At 38.4% G+C, this 19,802-nt stretch overlaps 1 protein-coding gene and 1 long non-coding RNA gene across 5 annotated transcripts in view; one reads left to right on the forward strand and one right to left on the reverse strand.

The window, feature by feature from the left end:
* cdk15 (cyclin-dependent kinase 15) overlaps positions 1–19,802 on the reverse strand; it is a 140,153-nt gene that overhangs the window by 23,347 nt on the left and 97,004 nt on the right. For all 3 annotated transcript variants that reach the window (XM_015359369.2, XM_006636765.3, XM_015359370.2), the window contains one exon: positions 5,085–5,133. In XM_015359369.2, coding sequence (XP_015214855.1) covers positions 5,085–5,133 — 49 coding nt within the window. The remainder of the gene's footprint in view (positions 1–5,084; positions 5,134–19,802) is intronic.
* Positions 1,835–6,262, forward strand: LOC107078827 (uncharacterized). Of its 2 annotated transcripts, XR_001479802.2 has the most exons (4): positions 1,835–2,959; positions 3,780–3,908; positions 5,314–5,375; positions 5,476–6,262. It is a non-coding gene; the product is annotated as an uncharacterized lncRNA (long non-coding RNA). The 2 variants fall into 2 exon arrangements; XR_011191266.1 differs by lacking the exon at positions 5,476–6,262 and having other exon boundaries at positions 5,291–5,407.

Here is a 19,802-nt window from a genome sequence, read left to right on the forward strand (position 1 = left end):
AGACACAAATGATCTCCTAACCAGCACTCACAGCCTTCCTTGCAAAGTTAGTCTCACGTTACAGCTCATGCGTCCCCATAGTCAATCCAATCAAGACAATACAGTCCTTTGACTGAAAATAACTCACATGTAGCTCTGCTAGCAAACTCCAAGGTTCCTGACAATTAGGGCTCTAAATCAAACAGGAGTTAAAATTAGCTAGATTGATGAGGGATTCAGTCTGTTTCACTCCTGCTGTCCAGCGTCAGTGTCTGAACTGCAAGTGTTGCTACTGCAGATTCTTTTTTTCCCCTTTAGTTTCTTTTGTGTCGAATAAATAATAAGGTGGGTCTCCACAACCGCGGGCTCCCAGTCGCGACAAAGTCTTTTAAAACAGCCACCACAACTGCTACTCACAACCTTAGCCATTCTTACAGTTGTATTATTGAACATTTCATATAATAATCATTTCCCCCCAGCTTGAAATATGCAAATCACAGACATCACAGTGCTCCTCTTTACTTTCAAAGAAATGACAAATGTTAAAAAATGTTTTAAAAAAAATAAGCAGACACGAGCACGAACTCACTTTTGGTCACCTTTCAATGCCGTCTTTTGGTCCACCGTACATACTCTGCATCTGCTATATTTCCATATCTGTCACAGTCTGTTTTCTTTCATATGTGTTTTTTTTCCCACATGCATTTTTTCTTCCTGTCTGAATGGATGCATTTTTAAAATTGCTGGCCCACTCCAAGGGGGCGCATAATTAATTTTCTTTTTTTTTGCAGAGGGGGAAAAAAAATAATTCCTATTAATCAAATTTAAATACGTACATTAAAAACATCTCACTCTTTCATTCTCTTTGCAAAAGAAGAACTCAGTCGCGGGCTTTGATGACCACCAGAGACAAGCTCCACAGTGAAGTCATCTCAAGGTCTGCAGTATGTCAAACTGGGAGCTTTTTTCAGCAGCCAGCTATATTTTAGTAGCAAACAGAATAATAGAATGTTTTGTCTCTATTTGCCCCTAGTATTTCATTATGGATGACTCTTCTAAGATGGTGATGTAGAAATGCCAAGTCTTTGCAAAACTAAAATCCACCTTGTCTGCTTAGAGCAAAAATGCTTTCTCAGGTAGATTAAACATAGAAGACTTAAGTTTTGCACTTAGCTTATTCAATGAATTTTCTTTGTTTCTTCTATTTGAGTGATTTAAGTTTTATTTCAGAATTGATCTCCAGTAGTGTACTCTATCGTGAATGTGCACAGAATGAAACCCACTGTATTTCAAGCTAATAAGTAAAAAGAACTGGAAACATGTGGCCCTCCAGTATATGTAAAACACCAATCTGGAAAGACTCTCAAAAGCATGTTAATGGTCACTGGAAAATGGTAAACACTGGACAATGAGAACTGAGTACTGAGTATGTCTTTTGCCCTTCACAGCATTTATGTTTGTAGGGCATGAACAGTTTAATTTCAATTACCAGCCAAAGGTTCATCCACATTTTAGGGAACTAATGTATGGAAACTCAAGACCCCCCAGAACCAGTGGAAAAAGTGAAAAAAGGCAGATGTTGTTCTTCCAAAGGAACTTCACATTTGGTTGGCTGGTTATTTGGTTTCATTTATCAGTCAACAGAACCATAAGATATTACTCCTAAAGGGAATCATTTTATTTTATTAATAATTGTATTTTATTCCACATGTAATAGATGTGTGTTAATCTTTCAGAACAAAACAAAAAAATGCGTTGAACACAAGAGTAATAATTTGTCCCAATTTAAAAAAATCTGTACACAAGCCGCATGCAAAGGCACATTGGTAAGATCAAACTCAAAAGGATCCTAATACAGGGCATTCCTAAAACACGCACTCGTAGGTACAAGGTCAATTCTTTGTACATCAATGACAGAGAGAGTTAAAAGCAATCTTTATCTGGGACTGCCAGTATGATATTGTCTTCCTTCTATGTGCAAGTTCAAAATGGATTAACTGGTTTGCTAAATTTATAGATAAAGAGAAATATTTGCCTAAGAGTGCTTTCCTTAGAGTGTGGAGTTTTAATGTTCTCACTGTGCTCGTGTGGGTTTCCTCCAGGTGCACCAGTTTCCTCCCACAGTCCAAAAACATTCTGGTAAGTTAACTGGGTTCTGGAAAAATTGGCCCTGGTGTGAGCCTGTGCGTGTCTGAGCCCTGTGATGGACTGGCATCCCATCCAGGGTGTATCCTGGCTTGCATCTGTTGCTTGCTGGGATAGGCTTTGGCTCGTGACTCTGAACTGGATAAAGCAGTTTGAAGATGGAGGGAAGGAGAGCATTTCGATTTCTTATTAAACTCCTGTAGGAGTTTAAGAGCAACCTCAGATTCAGTATGGACAGGAGTCAATTTTATTTAACAGTTTACAGATTGTTGACCCATTCTAAAGAATTAAATAATTGCTCAGAAATGACCTCTTTCATCCAGTTATTAATAATATACCAATTCAAATATGTTAGTAAAACTTCCAGGAATAGGGTTTCAAGGAAAATTGTGTTTGACAGTCTGTGCATAAAATAGAAGGAAAAGGGACCATTTTGTTTGTGAGTCTTGACTGAATTTAGTACCAAAACTCAAGAAATAATCAAGAACAGTACAATAATTTCCTCACAGTACCTCAGCCAGGGAGGTATGATGTGAGGTTACACAAATAAAAAATCAAATCCTACTTTATAAAAAAAACACATATAACATTGTGTTCCTTTCCATATCAGACTCATAGCAAACAAGCTTCATGAACGAAGGGGTTTACTGAACAGTTACTGAACTCCCTGCAGGCCGGTGACAGTGTAACTATACCTTCTAGTTTCTTTGATCTAAATCTGACCAATCTTATGTTTCGGCTTTCAGATCAAGAGACTGTAGTAGCATTCTGATGTTAAGGATTTTGAAAGGAGCACAACAATGCATTGGGTGAACCCAGCTGCGTTTCACTGAAGGTAACACTTTTTATCTCCTCTTGAAGTTCTCATAAAGGCCTTGATTCACAAGGAGAATCAAAGCATGGGATCCCATTAAAAAGTCAGCAGTGTCCATAATGTCCATCATAAATCAGGTGGATAAAAAATATTGTATGCACAGCTCAGGTCCTCAAATAAAGAGTTAACAATGAAGTATTATTCAGTAGCAGCCTCTGATGGTTGTAATTCAAACCTATTTGGCACCCGTAAGGCACTTATGTGATACTTCCACATGGGATAAATGGCTCTCTTACTTTTCTCCCTATATGGGGCCTGTTTTTATGTCATCATTCTAAGCCAGTAGGTGTGCTGGGGGCTAATAAAGTAAAGCAAATGCAGAACACATGTAGATACAGGCACCCTTAAGTTGCTTTCGTTCATTCGTGTACATACTGCTCTGTCTGACATCTTATTTAATGTACCATTCTGCTCTGCTGCTCTCCCGTTTTCACTTAATGCACATATCACGTCTTGCTTTCTTGTTCATTTTACTGTTCCCCCACACTGGGTGCTCCACACTAAGAAAACACAGTTTTTTCTGTGATATCTACAGCAATTCCAGAGTAGCAGTCCTGTGACTTACAATGTTCTTACCCCTTAATGTGTAAAAGCTAAGCATAAATAATAACAAACACTTGAGTTGTATTTGCCTGCCGCTACATTCTGGCTATCCAAATTATGTTTTGGAGGTATTATTCATTTTTCTAAGTATCCCCTGGCATTGCATCTAAGTAAAAAAGTAAATTCCATTAAATCAGACAGTCATTATTTTTGTTGTTTTGTTTTTGCACAAAACCAGTACCTGGGTTTGGTGACTTGGGATAGCTGGGTCTTTGCTGAAGTGGAATTCAGAGTTGTAAGGAGGAGAGAGAGAGCTAACCGAGCTCTCTGAAGTGTTAATAAGAACCTCAGACAGAGGACATGCAAGGTCAGTCCAGTCTTTTTCTGACACCTCTTGTCACTGAATCGGGGAGAACGGAAAAAAATAATAATTCCCTGGTGTTTCAATCGTAGTGGCTTGCCGGTAGTGTAACCAAATCTTCTTGGAATTATGGAAGTGGGGTAACTGGAGAGTTACAAAAGTCCTGCCAATAAACACAATGCCTTTTCTACCCCCTTTTTTTACATTTTGCAGATTAGAGAATCCCCACAGTAAAGGGTTTGATGTCATGGCTAAGGGGCATGAAAACACAAGCTTCACAAAGAAGTTCCTGAATAAATTTGCACCCAAGGTGCTCAGGAAACAGTTTGGCTAACGGGTACAAAGTGATAGATTTGTTCTGTAATATAATCATCCCCATGAAGAGATAGAGTTTAAAATCTAAACACATAAATCTCCCCTGTGAAGCTAAATAGTCATAATTCATATTTCATATAGAAAGGCATCTTTGTATTTGTCTTAATAATTTTTCTCATCAACTTGGCTTAAAGAATTCGTAGCATGTGTGTGTAATTGGTGAGTCAATTGCTTGTCATAAAGCTTTGCAAGATTTTAGAGCCGTCCTCGTGGCTGGTGAGCTATATTTAAGGGTGGTTGTGTTGTGTTTATTTGTGTAAGTTAGTAGCTCAAGTGTTGCTACAAGCTGATGTGGGGCTACAGATGCAATCGTATGTCTATGAATAAAAAATGAGGCAGAGACGTAAAAGCACGCATCTATCAGAAATGTTAACCAAAGAACAAGAGTGAAAACTTGGGAAGGAGGTGTCGTTGTTTTGTCCACTGTCAAATTCATTTTGTTTATTTCTATTTTGCACAAATGCAATTGTAAGTGAAGTGGCAAGTAGCATGTGGTCACTAAATCCGGCATGGCCACAATGTGCATATCTGTGACCACTTTTCATATATTGTATGCTGTGAGACATTTTTCTAAATCCTTCACAGATCAATTAAAAAATGACGGGAGTAGAGTATTAGAGCAGAATATTTAAACGTCTTTTTAAGAAGCGAACACTGTAGATTGGAGCTCAACAGTTTTGAATATCAGGCCTATAAAAATGCTATATGCCTATAAAACATATAAAAAGGCCTAAATGTCTTCAACAATGCAATAAGTCTGACAAGCTGATATTCAAGCTACTAAATAGACTTCTTGGATAGTCTTACCTTTTCCAAACGTTCCGGAACATTCTTGGCTCACAGGGTAGGAACCATTCTACCGGAAGAAATAAAAGAGCGAGCCATCAATTCATTTTCATGAAGTGTACAGCTACTCGACAGCCAAGCCTACACAGATATAGCACAAGCCAAAGAAAAGCAATTTCATGGACACAGCGCAATATACATATATTTCACAGCAGCACTCCCCACAGATACTCTTCTTCATCATCCTCAGGATGTTGGAACCAGATTGAGAAGGATCGAAGGAGAGACTGACAAACCGGAGGATTTTGAAGTGTGAGTTGTCGATTGAGAGAGTTTTTTTGCTTTACAAGAGAACAAGAGTTTTTTTTTAGCACAGTATACTTAAAGAACACATTTTGGTTTTACCTTGCAGCTCTGTATGTGTGTCACACCTATAAAGATGTCTGTGTGACGATACTCCACCTTTCGGTATGCCAATTATTACAAACAAGAAGAAGCCATTTGGCCTATCTATCCAGTTTAGTTTGCATTGAAGATCACAGTGAAGCTGCAACTGAACCAGTATTGACTGAAGTGTTGAATACTGGTTCAATACTGGAAGTCAACACACTACACTCCATTTGACCATTTAAAAATCCAGTAGGTGAGGCAGGAAAAGGACTAAGAGCTGGGTCTCCATACGAATATTTTGCTGTTGAACTGTGGTAGACATGTACAGCATTTGACAACAGTTCTTTCACCCCAAGCCAAGGATGGAGGCTGAAAGCAACCAAGTTTTTTTCCAAGTGAAAGAGTCAGCAGTTCCTTACACCACAGAGTTTAAATATTACACAACAGTCCACAGCCCACAACTAATTTCACTACAGCATTTTATTTTCATATTTTGCACTTTTGGGTTTTGGCATGCTAGGTTTCGTCTCATCACTGGATTTCCCTGTTCTCACGCTCAGAGCTGTGCAGTACTTGATAAGATTTGCAGGAAAGAATTATGGCATCCATAGTTACAGAGCTAGCAGCATGACCTTCATTTGGGAATCCCAACGAAAACTGGAGATTTACCACATTAAAAGTTTCAGAGACAAATGTGGCAAACTGGAGTTAAGCCTTGGGATGCTTGTGCCTTCACTCTATGGTGCCAAATGCTTGGTTCTTGTTTAGCATATCAAGACTGAAGCTGGGTAGGAAGGGAAAAGAAGGAAGTGTCTATATTGTGTTAGGAGTAAGATTTTAGGATACACACTCCTGTTGCATAACTGACTCTTAATAGCCCCTTCTGCTATCTGTAGACGGACAACAGAAATATAATGAAATTAGTTTTTACACTTCTCTTCAACTGGAATTATGGTCATCACACTAAAGTTAACAACAACAATAAAAATAGTTATTTTTATTATTATGTACTAGAAAAATAAGTTTGCACGTTCTTTCCATTTCCAAATCTACACATTTTCATGCATTTCCAAGTAAATCCAGTGCAATTTCATTCCACATCTGTACAGTGCAGAAAACCTGATGTCTTTAACATTTGTTCTTGTTGCTGTTGAGTTCCTTTGTGCAATAAAAGTGATAAAAGTGGTTACTGGTGAAATAAAAGTGGTAAAAATTAAATGATGATTATAATTCAAGCTCTGCTGATGAATCAAATTCCCATTTAAAGGGATTCTAGAAAAAAATTAAAGTGAGTTTGACTTGATATCTTGCAAAGAGACAAGTGTGAGAGATTATAAAAGACTTTATTAACAAATAAAGATGCATGGTGTGGCTCTGTGGCTATGGATCTGCGCCTGTGGCTGGAAGGTTGCCGGTTCGTATCCCGTTGCTGGCAAAGGAATCCTACTGTGTTGAGCCCCTGAGCAGGCCCTGAACCCCAACTGCTCCAGGGGCGCTGTATAAATGGCTGACCCTGCGCTCTGATCCCAAGCTTCTCTCTCCCTGTCTGTGTGTCTCATGGAGAGCAAGCTGGGGTATGCGAAAAGGCAAATTGTATGTGGCCAATAAGGGGATCTTATCTAATAATAATCAAGGTTTTCTAGAAGTCATATCAATAAAGAACATAGAAGGTGTACTTAATTTTCTGAACAATTCACTTGTGGTTTGTTAGATGTTTTTATTGTTCTGCCAGAAAAAACACTTGTCCTGAAAAGAAAGGGTTTCTTTCCTTTCACTCTCCGTGAGGTACATAACTCTTGCTTTTACGGCCTCTTTAATGGAAAAAAAAATAATAACTAGAACATTTAATAGGAAGCTTGTTATAAAGAAGAAAATAGTTTATGTGGTTTGGTAAGTCTCAACATCATGTCCAGAAAGCCTGGCCTTAAGAGATTCATGAAGATTTATGACCAATGTATTTCCATACTGTTGTTATTAGTTTGCAACCATTCATTTTTTTTGGTTAGCTTAGTTGTTTTGTCCCCCATAATTAGTTTGATGGCCCCCTTTTAACATATTGCCCACTTAAAATCTCTTAGAGTGTCCACTAATCCAAAATACTAATACGAAACAATGTAGCTTGCTGAACAAATCCTTTGTTTTTCTATTAGTCTTTACAATCACCTCATATGAACCATTTACAAATAATGATCAGTAAAATGACAGACTTAAAAAAATGTGACAAATTTTTCCCATTTTTCAGCCAGCGGTTATCCTGTTATTGCAGAACTTTGACTGCTCCAAACCTCCCCGATAGCTTGGGAAAAAAAACAACAACAACCAGAAATTCTTCAACCTGGGAGAAGATTTTTATCAGATCAGGCACTTAGATTTTTTCCTGGAATTGGAAACGAGGTACCCCAGGCTAGCTTCCAGATGTCTTTTATGTATTATAACCTCAGAAAATAAATAAAGAAAAATATTGATCAGTGAACTGCGAGAACTCTGCAGTCTCTTTGCAGTCTCAGTAGTGCATCTTATAGACAGAATGTAACTATTAAAACCTGGCTTTTTTTGGTCTTAATAAAACAAAGCCGACAATATGGCACACAGAACTTGTAACTTCAATGTTAATGAGCAAACAGAATACTTTATACTAGGAACTGAAAAAGACTCCAAAAGATTGCTCAAGAGACTTCAAATAATGGTATTTGAAAGAAGCAATATACTGTATGGTTTTATTGCCTTCTTATGCATTTTTTTTAACTTTTGGGGTGTTTGTTTGTTATAAGAAAAGGTAAGAGGGCTACAGTCCTTTAGAATTTTGAATAAGATAATGTATCAGCTTTCAGCTGGGTGGCCAATTTGTCCTTGTCTTCCACAATCCTTCTGTGTAAGGACATACCTCCTATTCCCAGGAAATTAATTTCTCTGGAGTTTCCACCTGTCTCCTGAATTGTGTGTTCACTGTTGATTCCTAAACGGAAAATGCCAGACAGCTCTATGGTAAGGAGAACAGTTGTCTAAATTTATCAAAATTAATAACTCCTTACACTTAATGTGCACATTTCTGGACACTCCACTCAAAGCACTTTACAGGTAATGGGGACTCCCCTCCACCACCACCAATGTGCAGCCCCACCTGGATGATGCGACGGCAGCCATAGTGCGCCAGAACGCTCACCACACATCAGCTGTCAGTAGGGAGGAGAACAGAGTGATAAAGCCAATTCATAGATGGGGATTATTAGGAGGCCAAAACTGGTAAAGGCCAATGGGAAATTTGGCCCGGATGCTTGGGTAATCCTGCTCTTTTGTAGGAAGAAGTTAACATGTCTTCCAGCAGCAAAATTAGCTTTCCCAGGTGGTCTCCCATCCAGGAACTGGCCAGGCTCACACCTGCTGGGCTTCAGTGGGTTGCTGTTTGTGAGCTGCAGGGTGATATAGCTGCTGGCATCTCTATCCTAAGACGAGCTGACACTATGACCTTTTGAAAAGATGTGATGACTCAAATGTCACCCCACGGAGAATCCCTTATGGAACAGCCGCTCCGGAGAACCTTGACCTCGGAGACAGAGACAATGTCTCGGGAGTGTGGCGGGATAGCTCCTGGTTGCCTATTCTCTACTTCAGAGAGCTGCCAGAGGGGTGTGAAGGATACATACCTGTGGGTTGAGAAACCGTAAAAAAGGAAACCCACCCAGGCAAGCAAAACCTTTGATTCTGCATGTGCTTTTGTGGACTGGAAGCATGTCTTGGACCCATGCCTTAACATTTCGTTTGCGTTTTACTTTGTGCCTGCCAGCCCTTTCATTATTCGGAGTACCTTTTGCTGAGCCTCACAAAAACCCCCTCTTTTTTTGTTTATTTCTTTTTGTTCGATCAAAGGTTGCCAATAAACTGGCAACTGAAGTGCTGTTTGTTTGTGCTGAGTGTTCTGCAAGTGGTGCCAAACCACTCACCCATTATAGAGCATCACTTATATAGCCTATTAACCAACTACTGCTGTAACAACAGCTCCCAAATTTCTCAAAATTGCCTGTAAGGCATTTTGCAGGCGTACATGATTTAAAAATAGAGTTTAGTGTCTAATGGCAGTTTTACCTTTCAGTTATCAAAAGGACTGTACTGACATTATTACCTACGGCAAAACATTAAAACATGAGGTGCCCCACCTTCTGCGCCCAGGTTAAAAGAAGCAGTTCTAAGACCATATTTTCTGTATTGTTTTTGTTTGTGTCCTTAAGGTTTGAAACACAGGCTGAAGCCAAAACTGCCCTGGATTCAAATTTTATTTCTGAAACTGGTATGAGCAAATTGGAAAAAAAATAAATCTAAATCGCGTCTCACCCAACAAAAACCGTCTTAGAAAACAAGGTAAGGAGAGGGCATCACTTCATGTCTCCAAAACCAGACATGAACTCCATTGAGCATGTGTGGGCTATCATTGACATTTCCCTGTGCAAACATTCCAATGAACCCATTTTCCAGGACTCCTTCTTGCACAATCTGTGCCAGGAATGAATAGCAATCATACTGACCAGTAACGCTGATCTTGCCCTGATAATTTTAATGCGGGCAGCTGTCTTGCAAAAGGACAGCATTAAATTATCTGGGGGCCAAGATCTATAATTAACAGTTATTCTTTCAAGCCTGAGTATTTTTTTAATGTTACCAAGCCTCTGTAGATATTACAATACCCTTTTAAACGATTTTTTTCTTCTGACAGCATCCATATCTAAACATTTCACTCTTTTCCAGGGTATAAAAGAGATATTTACAGTGGTGGCTACCTTTCATTTGGAAAGGAATCCTATATCACCCCCATATGGACAAAATAACATCAGACAGGTTGGGTTTGTGTTTCCAAAGAACCAAAAGATTGACTGCACTTTCTCTATTTCTGAAAAGTACATCCAGCAAATAAATAACAGTGCTGTCTTGTCACTACCTTTGAGACATTTGGAATTTTATAGCTTTTCCTTTAGGGTTAAAATATCCTGGTAGTGGCAATTAGTGACCAAATAAAATAATCTAAATGAGGTCTCACTAAATTGAAGTTAATTATTAACGTTTGGGAGGGATCACACAGACCTGTACCTAATCACCTTCATTATGAAATTAGCTTTATATATCAAACACAAATGTCTCCCTTTACATCCCTCCACCACCCCACTTCTACCTTGCAGCTGCTCCTTGATTCATCCTTCTTAATAGGGTTCGAGATTCCTTGTCCTATAGCCAGGAGGATACCCATTAACCAAGCAGGTTAAGCCAAACCAGGTATTCCAAACATTCACAAAGCATATAGTTTTTGGATGTTGTTGTCCCTAGTTACTACACAATAAAACTTTCCTTGATTTTTGAAGAGGTATTAGAGGGGACAGTAGGGGGCACTCACTCTGCAGTCTGTGTGGGTCCTAATGTCCCAGTGATGGGGACACTATTCTGGAAAAAAACTCCGTCCTTCGGATGAGACGTTAAACCGAGGTCCTGACTCTCTGTGGCCATTAAAAATCCCAGGGCGTATCTCGAAAAGAGTAAAGGTATTACCCTTGCCAAATTTCCCATTGGCCTTTCCCAATCATGGCCTCCTAATAATCCCCATCTATGAATTGACTTTATCGCTCTGTTCTCCTCCCTACTGACAGCTGATGTGTGGTGAGCATTCTGGCTCACTATGGCTGCTGTTGTGTCATCCAGGTGGGGCTGCACATTAGTGGTGAGAGTGGGATTCCCCATTACCTGTAAAGTGCTTTGAGTGGAGTGTCCAGTGTAAAGGAATTATTATTATTTCCTTGATTTATATTTCCACACAGTTTTTGCTATTTATTCAGAATGATGTTCAGCCTTTCTATCACTTCAGCTCATTGTCTCGATGAGGACATAGATGAAACTCCATAAATACCCGGATCCCTTCCTTGCATGGCTTCCTATGCAACCTCAATCGAACATCTTCAGCTCTGAGGTAAAGAAACAAAGTAAACACAGACTTTTTATAATCTGTGAGGTTTGGACCAGCATGTGTGCTGTGGTTGCCAGTTTTCATCGGGGCCTATATATTTTGCGGTGCTGAATCCTCTGGTGAGGCGACGGGGGTTCTTTGCCAGATGATCAACATTTTATTTTGTGAAGGTCTTCAAAATATTTTGCCGGGCAACCAGAACTTCATAATGCCACGCTGAAAAGGAAATCTGCTGGCGGCAACAATTTCTGACATCTTTAGTGAGAGACCGTTTAAGTATATTGCAGTACAATCCTTTGCTGTATAACCTTGATTCTATTAATGAAAGCATGTGAAACATTTTAAATAAGCACATCATGCTGAACTTTGCTTGTAATAAGACCCTGCAGCAGTGGAGTTGTTGAAATCGCGCAGGCGGGTGTCTGAATTTGAGAACTGAAATTCTCTGTATCTTAGCGAAGACATACTGTACCTCCCTGAGCCTCCACCCTTCTTTCCCTCAAATATCTACCTTCCACAACCTCCCTAATTACCACAAAGCCTCCTATTATTCCAGACTGGCATAACTTGACTGCAGGCCTTTACAGTGCTTCCCCTGTTGAAAACTGGCAGTCTGAGCTTTATTCAAATGTGTTGGTTTCATTCTGCACACAAAGTAGAACTCTCTGCAACTGCACGGCACTGAAAAATAAATAGCAGAGCGACCGAGCTATGTGAAATAAAATTTCTGTCTTATTGATTTGAAATGATAAATTGTATGTAGAGCTGCTGTCCTCAAAATGCGGTCAGATTTGCTTGTATTCTGGTTGCTTTGTGCAAAACAATGTTTGTTCGTGTTTCTTTATGATGTCTCAAATGATAGGATATCTGGGCTTTGAAATATGAGCAATGAGCCCCAAGCTTTTACTTTTCATTTTGGGGTCTCTAAAATCAACAGGCATTATTTTAGCCATGTTTGTTTTGTTCTGTAGTAATAGAAACCAGATTGCCAGAGTTTTTTTACAATTCAAATTAGTCAGTTCAATTACTTTCATTTTTTTCCACTTAACTTACCATTTTTGAGAGCAAACACATCTGTGACCCTTGCATGTCATTTTTCTGAACAATTCTATCAGAAACTGAGAATTATTTTCTCCTCAAACATTTAATACAGAATTTGAAAGTTACAGTGCTCCTAAGGCCAAACTCTCATTTCGTGTTATTTTACTGTGAAGGGTTAGGCTTAATGTTTATCCAGGGATGAAAAGCTTCTATTAGCCAGTGACACATGCAATAGTCACACAAACAGAGTAATTGAAATCAGAGGAAAATGTCAACACATGTGCTGTGCAAAATTATTTATATAGTGCCCCACATGTCCAAGACATCCCAAGTGCAATACCAACATTCAGACAGGATACTCATTCAGCATACGAGTAATGGATGCTTCAGTAATAAGCAAATCACAACAAAAAAGTACATTCAGACAAATAGGTCTTTCCATTTTATTATTGCTAATGCCAGCTGGATTGGAGTTTGAGCGATGGAGATACAGGGGCAGCTCAGCTAAGCCTCCGGCACCTGATCCATTTCAAGCAATGAATTAGAACAACTAGGACGTTTTTGTGATTCGGAGGAAATATTTCTATGGTTTTGGAATAAGTTGCTCATGGAGATAGAAAGGCCCAAATCACTTGTGGCATCTATGTGGAATTTGAGGGCCTCAGGGTGCCCCAGTTTTTTGTTCCAGTGGTCTACATCACGGATTCACCACATGTGCCTCAGATAAAATCTCATTCACCTCCAGGCATTCCTCTCTCCAGACAGACTTATTTAAGGTTGTCTTCAGCAAATACTACAGAGAGTTTTACCCACCAGGAGTCTAGCTGAAAAACTGGTGAGCTATTTTTTTTTTTAAACAGGCTCAACAAATTCTCCCCCTTGCTGAAATACTTTGCCAGCCTTTGAAAATGATGTGCTGTGTTTGCCATGGAATGCACAGAACCTGTATCCCAATTACTCATCTGTGCACTGAAGTGTGTGTTCTGGTTGCCCACTTAGTGTATGTGTCTGTGAATGGTCCCTATTTAAGTTGTTATATACTAAAATTCCTGTCATTTATCTGTCTTGGTCTTTGAGTATATTGAGTATATATTTAAGTATATTCCTTGACATTGTCACCTGTAAATAAATGTTCCTGCAATGCAGGTATTATACAATTGGGAAATTTGCATTTTACAGACTTGGAGAGTGAAACGTTCCTCATTCATGCTGTTAATATAAATACAAAGCAGTTCAGGTGCAAAGTGTCAGTTGCAGAAAAAAATGTTTGAACTGGTTTTATTGTACTTCGGTACAGAAACATTGGTCTAATATAAGACCTCAGGAAATGCATAATCATGTGTTTTTCACACAAGACTAGTTGTAAAAGCACAGACCACAAAGGATCTGTTTTGAAATTAAAACATGCTTTACTGTGATCTTTAATTAAAATGTGTTCAGTTTGTGCGATTGTAAAATCCTGTGCAAAAATACTTACCACAGAATAAATTGTCTAGGCATTTGTCCAAACAACTTGCTCAGTTGATGGACTAAATGCGTGAACACGTTTGGAAAGAAAACACTTGGGAAGACCATGAACAAACAGTGGCAATTTATTAAGTAGTGTGTACTGAAAACCTTAACCAAGCTCATGGAAATTTGCCTATGATAATTTACCATAGGACTCTGCACATTGTGCATGATTTTACAGCAGCATTTACAGTAGTAGGGCTACAGTTTACTACAGTTTCAGCTTGCCATTATTCTGCTTTACTATACTGGACTTTGTCAATGACATGGTGTTCTATTAATTGATTTAAACTAAAATTATTTAAAGCAAGCTTTCATAAGAGCAATCAGAAAAGATTACTTGCACCACACAGGACAAGCGGTCATTTTAAGCATTTTTCTTTAAATATAATAATATGTAATAGAGCAGCTGTGTCTCTGCACTTGTCGAGTTGAGCTATGGTCATGTGGCGTGAGACTAGTCAGAAGAGATGAATAAGTGCAGGCATTCACATAAGGGAAGATTAAATAGCTGGTGTGGTTTGTTTCAATCTGGCGTCTCAATAAAAAAGGTTAGGAACACCAGAGAAGTGGAGTGAGCCTATTATCAGGGTTACAGTTTTGCCAGGGGAAAAGGGTTATAGTTCCTATAGGTTTAAAGGCAGAGGCAGGTTGCTGTCCTGTAGGTTAAAGAGGGAAAACATGTTACACTTTCCCTTATGGCTAAACAGGAAAAAGCACCTTTGTCTTTCTTCATGGTTCAGGGTTACACTAGAGAAATACCAAATTTCTCTCTCAGCATTAATAAAATATTCTGTTAGCCTGAAGACATATAATATAATTATTATATAGTTGAATTTTTATCAGTATATATTATTTAATTTTATGCTTCAATATACCCAGTAGGTACAATTATTAGGTTTTCCCAATAGGTGGTAGCATTCAACAGGCCTGAATATGCCCTATCTTATATACGATGTCTATATGAATATTAGTTAAATAGTGCTACAAGCATACAACCCAGTAGCATAAGACAGTCCCTTGTCCCTTGTCCAAGCCATGCCCAGAAAATGCAAAGATAGAATGGTTAAAGCTCATAATTGCATAAAACAAGAACATACAAAAAGCTGCAAAGTCTCTCTTTTTAAAAAAACATTGATGACCTTATGCTATCAGACAGATGTTCACGGTGTTGGAAAGAATCTATTCTTTCATAAATCTCTCAGCCTCTGCCTTTTGAGCCTTTGAAAAAAAAGGACTGAATCACTGCATGACTCAGGAACAACTGTTCCAAACCACTTGGGCTGGAAAGTACTTTTATCTGGAATGCCGAGACAACTTTCCAGCACAACCAAAATTCCTGCAATTATTTATTCATTTCACTTCTGGAGAGGAAGACTTTCAAACGTCCTCAATCTTTATGGATGCCACACACATCCCAAAGCTGTTTTTTTTAATCCAAGAAAACTAATTAATGGGTCTTGGAAAAGCCTGAAAATATTATGGTCATGTTTTTGCGGTGCAAGGATGTTATTTTAGAAAAAGGCGTGATTAAAGGTACAATGTTTGCCATTCTCAGAAAAGAAGACCTAGGATATCCTTGTTGGACAGCATTAAAGATGTGACCAGGCTCACAAAATTACAATCTACGAGGGCACGTTTCATTTCGTTTGCAGAAGGATTCGCACAACATGACAAAACCTCTTATTGAAGAAGGCTGAAGCTAACTAGCCTACATAGTAACCTATTAACCTGTAGGTAATCCAGGCTGGGTAACAGATGAATTTAGAGAAGAGGAGTCTTGAACAAGTTAACCAGCCATATTATTGAAGCCATTAAGCAGGCTTACTTGACGAAATGGCTGGATCAGACTTGGATATATTAGCTGCTTTCAACCAAAACCAGCTAGATGGACCTAATAGCTTCCTTTATTTTGCAGCTTTTTCTTTAGCTCTTACTAGTTTATGTAATCCCTGTAAAACAGACAGGTAACCGATGCAACACACCAAAAAAGAAAATTGCTATTACTGTACTTCTGTTTACCTCAATTCTAAACACCAGTTTTTGTTCGCTTGTCAACTTGAGCGTATTATGAAATGGGGTTTGGTGCCAATTGTCATATTATCTTGGCCAACCAGTGCAGCAGAAATATACAGAATTTGACTAAATCACAAGACCCGAATACTGGTCTGATTCGGATGCCTATTTCCATTTTAATAAGGTACAGGATTTTTTTTATTTTTATCGGTAGGAGCCATTGCAATCTGTTCAACTGTCTGATGTGAAGGATGCGGACATGGCTGGCTTGTACAGGGTGCTGTCTGCATCTGTGGCAGAGTGCTCTTTGTTGTTATGATTGCAGCAGGGCCTCTGAAGCTCGTCTGGAGCTTCATTCCTCTACGACACACCTCATTAAGTTATCTATCATTTTTTAAAATATATGCGGGATGTCTTGGACAGTTGCTCAGTTGCTGGACAGGGAGGCCGAAAAGTGAGAAGATAAAAGGTGAAGAAGAAATTAGACCCTTTCATTATTAACATATGTTTTCTGAAATTTTATCAAGATCCAGATGAAATATTTAAAGAACTGCCAAAGACTGAAAGAACTGACATTCCTCACAGTATTTTGTTATCACTGGCGAGCAATATTTCAAACACACATACATTTAATCTTAGAACATTTGCATCTTAAAAGGCATTCAACTCATGAAACAAAATAGCCTCTGTTGAGAGAAATTTAGATCTGATTAAACTCCTATTATTGAATGTCATACACTTTCCAAAATAATTAAAGTGTCAGTAAAGTGTCAAGAATCTAACACAGTAAAAAAAAGTAAAAATTTGTTCTAATGGTTTGCAGTTCATATCTTACTATACAAGAATGCGTTTTTTGCAATGAAAAGAAAAGCTAAATGCATTCTGAAACTCAATTCCAAATTGCTCACAGTATGTACTAATGTGTAAAATGTTTTCCCTTCTTTATGCAGAAAACCATATTTATGGAGATTTGTAAACAAAAGTTTATGCATTTTATTTTAAGATAGCAGTTAATACTTCTAGATCTCTTTTATGTAGTAGAAAAATAGTCTTTTAGTTTGTGTATGCATAAAGATGAACAAAGGACGTTAACGACAGGAATCAGCTGACAAAGTCAAATAGATTTGACTGGTAAATGACGGTAAAATGTGATAGATGAGCTACAGTACTACAACACAACATATTGGCTGCTGCTTATATCTTCTATTTCATATTGAAAGAGGTAGATGATGTTATAACGTAATTTAATTGTAGCAGAGCAACGGTTAAAACACGGGTGAATTCTCCAGGAATGGGGTCATCCAATTTAGGAGAAGCCCATTCTTCGGATTCTCACGGGGAAATCACTGAACTAGCTGCACCTGGTGACTTTAGTTCCCTATAAAAGCAGTTACTCCAAGTCAGAGAGGACTTATAGCGAGATAAAACTGGTAGCGGCTTCGGTCGTTTTCCGGGTCGGGACGCCGGTAAATAAGAAAACGGTTAATGAGCGTACCTGGCCAACCGGAATCGACCGAGAGGTTATTGCCACTGCTATGCAGGGAAGATAGTTACGGTTCGTGTGGAGACCCCTTGCCACGCTATCTAAAATGGGGATCTTTCACAGTAATAGAATCGACAGTAGAGACTTGCAGAAAATTGTAACTACCATTTGTAACTTTGCACAATAGTAGCTGTATATTACAGTTCTATTTTATTCTTTGCGTGTATCCATCCAATTTTCAGATTTTTTTTTAAATGTAAGTGAAATTATAATTTCTATTTTCTTCTCTATGCATTTCAAAATCACCCAGTTACCTAGTGATTAAAAACTGTCAAGTTTTCTTGGCAACAATAATGCATTTCAATCAACATTACTAAAGCACTACAATTCTGATTTGTTTCAACTGACCTGACTCCAGCTATCTGGTTCTGTTGCTAGAACATCAAAGAAGATGTTCTTAATACCAAAGACAGCTGTAAAGCTTTAGTCCAAGCATAATTTCAATTGTTGTCATCTGGAAATTCTGTTTTTAAAAGAACAAACCACAACTGCTTCATAAAACCTACAGAGGTGAATTTCCAAACAGTTCGGCCAGTAAACTGATTCATGCGCAAGGGTGTAGTCTTAACATTAAGATGTTCCTGTTTTGATTGTGTCATTGGCAAGCTGTAACTGGGATTCTCCTAGTGGTGGTGGTCCACAGCTGTTTAAGCTCTTAAAGGGCAAGTTAAGCTTGAACCCAGGGTGTTTTCCAAGAACTGCTATGTGACGATGAACCAAACATGTACTGTCTGTCTTCATGGGAGCTTTTGAGCTACCAGTGTTGTCATTGAGGTTGGTATTCCGATCTCTCCTGTGGGCAATGGGGGACCTATTATATGGAAGATGGTAGTGATTACCTCCAATGAGGTGTAAGAGATGGTAGTGCAAAAGTCAGTTCCACATGGGGAAATGTATAACTGTAAAAGGTTTAGCATGAAGATAGCATAATTTGGAAAGAAGAGAATATTTAGCAGGGCTGCTGAAAACCTGGATTTATTTCTGCGGTAGCCAATGAGAGCACTTGGATTTTGTGAAGCAGACAAATCAGTCTCCTGCTGTTTGAGACCTGATCCACTGAGCTTGAAGTTGATGTTGATGAGAGGCATGCAAAACATTTTCTGAAGTTAAAACCAAAAAATGGCAAATTGGAGCCTCCGTTTTCTTCATCTGAATCTTTAAAAAGGGTCTTATTTAGTGACTGGAAACTTGCAGTCAAAAATGTATTCTAGCCTTTTTTAACATGCAGTTGTACTTTGATTTCTTTTCAAAGGGAAATGTTATTGAGAACTAAGTTGATGTTTATGGAATTAAATGATCAATTCTTTAACCTTTTTAATTCTCACCTTTTCATCAATTTACCTATGGGATTAATTAATTATCTATCTATCTTAATTTAAGAGCACAGGCATAATGGCTTTTGAGATGTAATGCCCCTAGGATCTACTTAGTGACCATGGGAAATGATACAGCAAAGTTCCGTTGAGGATATTTTTCAGCACATCACGAGCGAATAGAACATGCACATAGCTGTTCCATTGGACAGGTGTTGTCTAGACCTGTTTTTTTATAAATATGATCTGTTATAAAGATTACAGTTCTCCTTTCATCCACGTCCCATTAGAAATGTCTTTGCCACATGCCTACTGCTCAGTTTTGCTTTGTTGAAAACAGTTGTTTTTTTTAAACCCGATTAAGTACTATCACCTTACATGGATGAGAACTGATATAAAACCAATGCATTATTATTACCTTTACAAGTTAAAAGTAAGAGTTAGGCAAGAGCAAATAAGTCAGGCATAGATATGTATGGTGTCATGCATTCAATATCAGTCAATATACAGTATAAGCTGGGGTTTATTATAAGGAACTATTTCATACATGGTATCCGTATGAAATCATACATACTTCAAAGTGTGAAGATTTTGTAATTTATAAATATTAAATGTTCCAGAATACTAGGTTTTAATGTTTTCCAGGAATTTATCACCTAATATATTCGTAAAATAAACTAAATTAACCTCCATGAGACAATCGGTCAGGATACATTCAATTATTGTGGCTCCTCAGAATGGGACACTCTTCTCTCAGTAACTGTCACCTCTTGAAATAATGCACAAAAGGGCTTCCCTGAACTTCTTTCTGAGCTTTTGGAGCATTACTAATGGCACTGTGTTGAAAGCAGGGCAATGCTGAGTTGCTGAGATAAATATACTTTTTTTTTTCTTAAGATAATTATGATTGATAGTCCAATTCACCAGCAGTTTGACTCTTGACATCACAGTACCTGTACCTGTCAAGCTGAGGTTGTGCAGGT

Source organism: Lepisosteus oculatus, chromosome 12, assembly GCF_040954835.1.
Source record: "Lepisosteus oculatus isolate fLepOcu1 chromosome 12, fLepOcu1.hap2, whole genome shotgun sequence".
Lineage (NCBI taxonomy): Eukaryota > Metazoa > Chordata > Actinopteri > Semionotiformes > Lepisosteidae > Lepisosteus > Lepisosteus oculatus.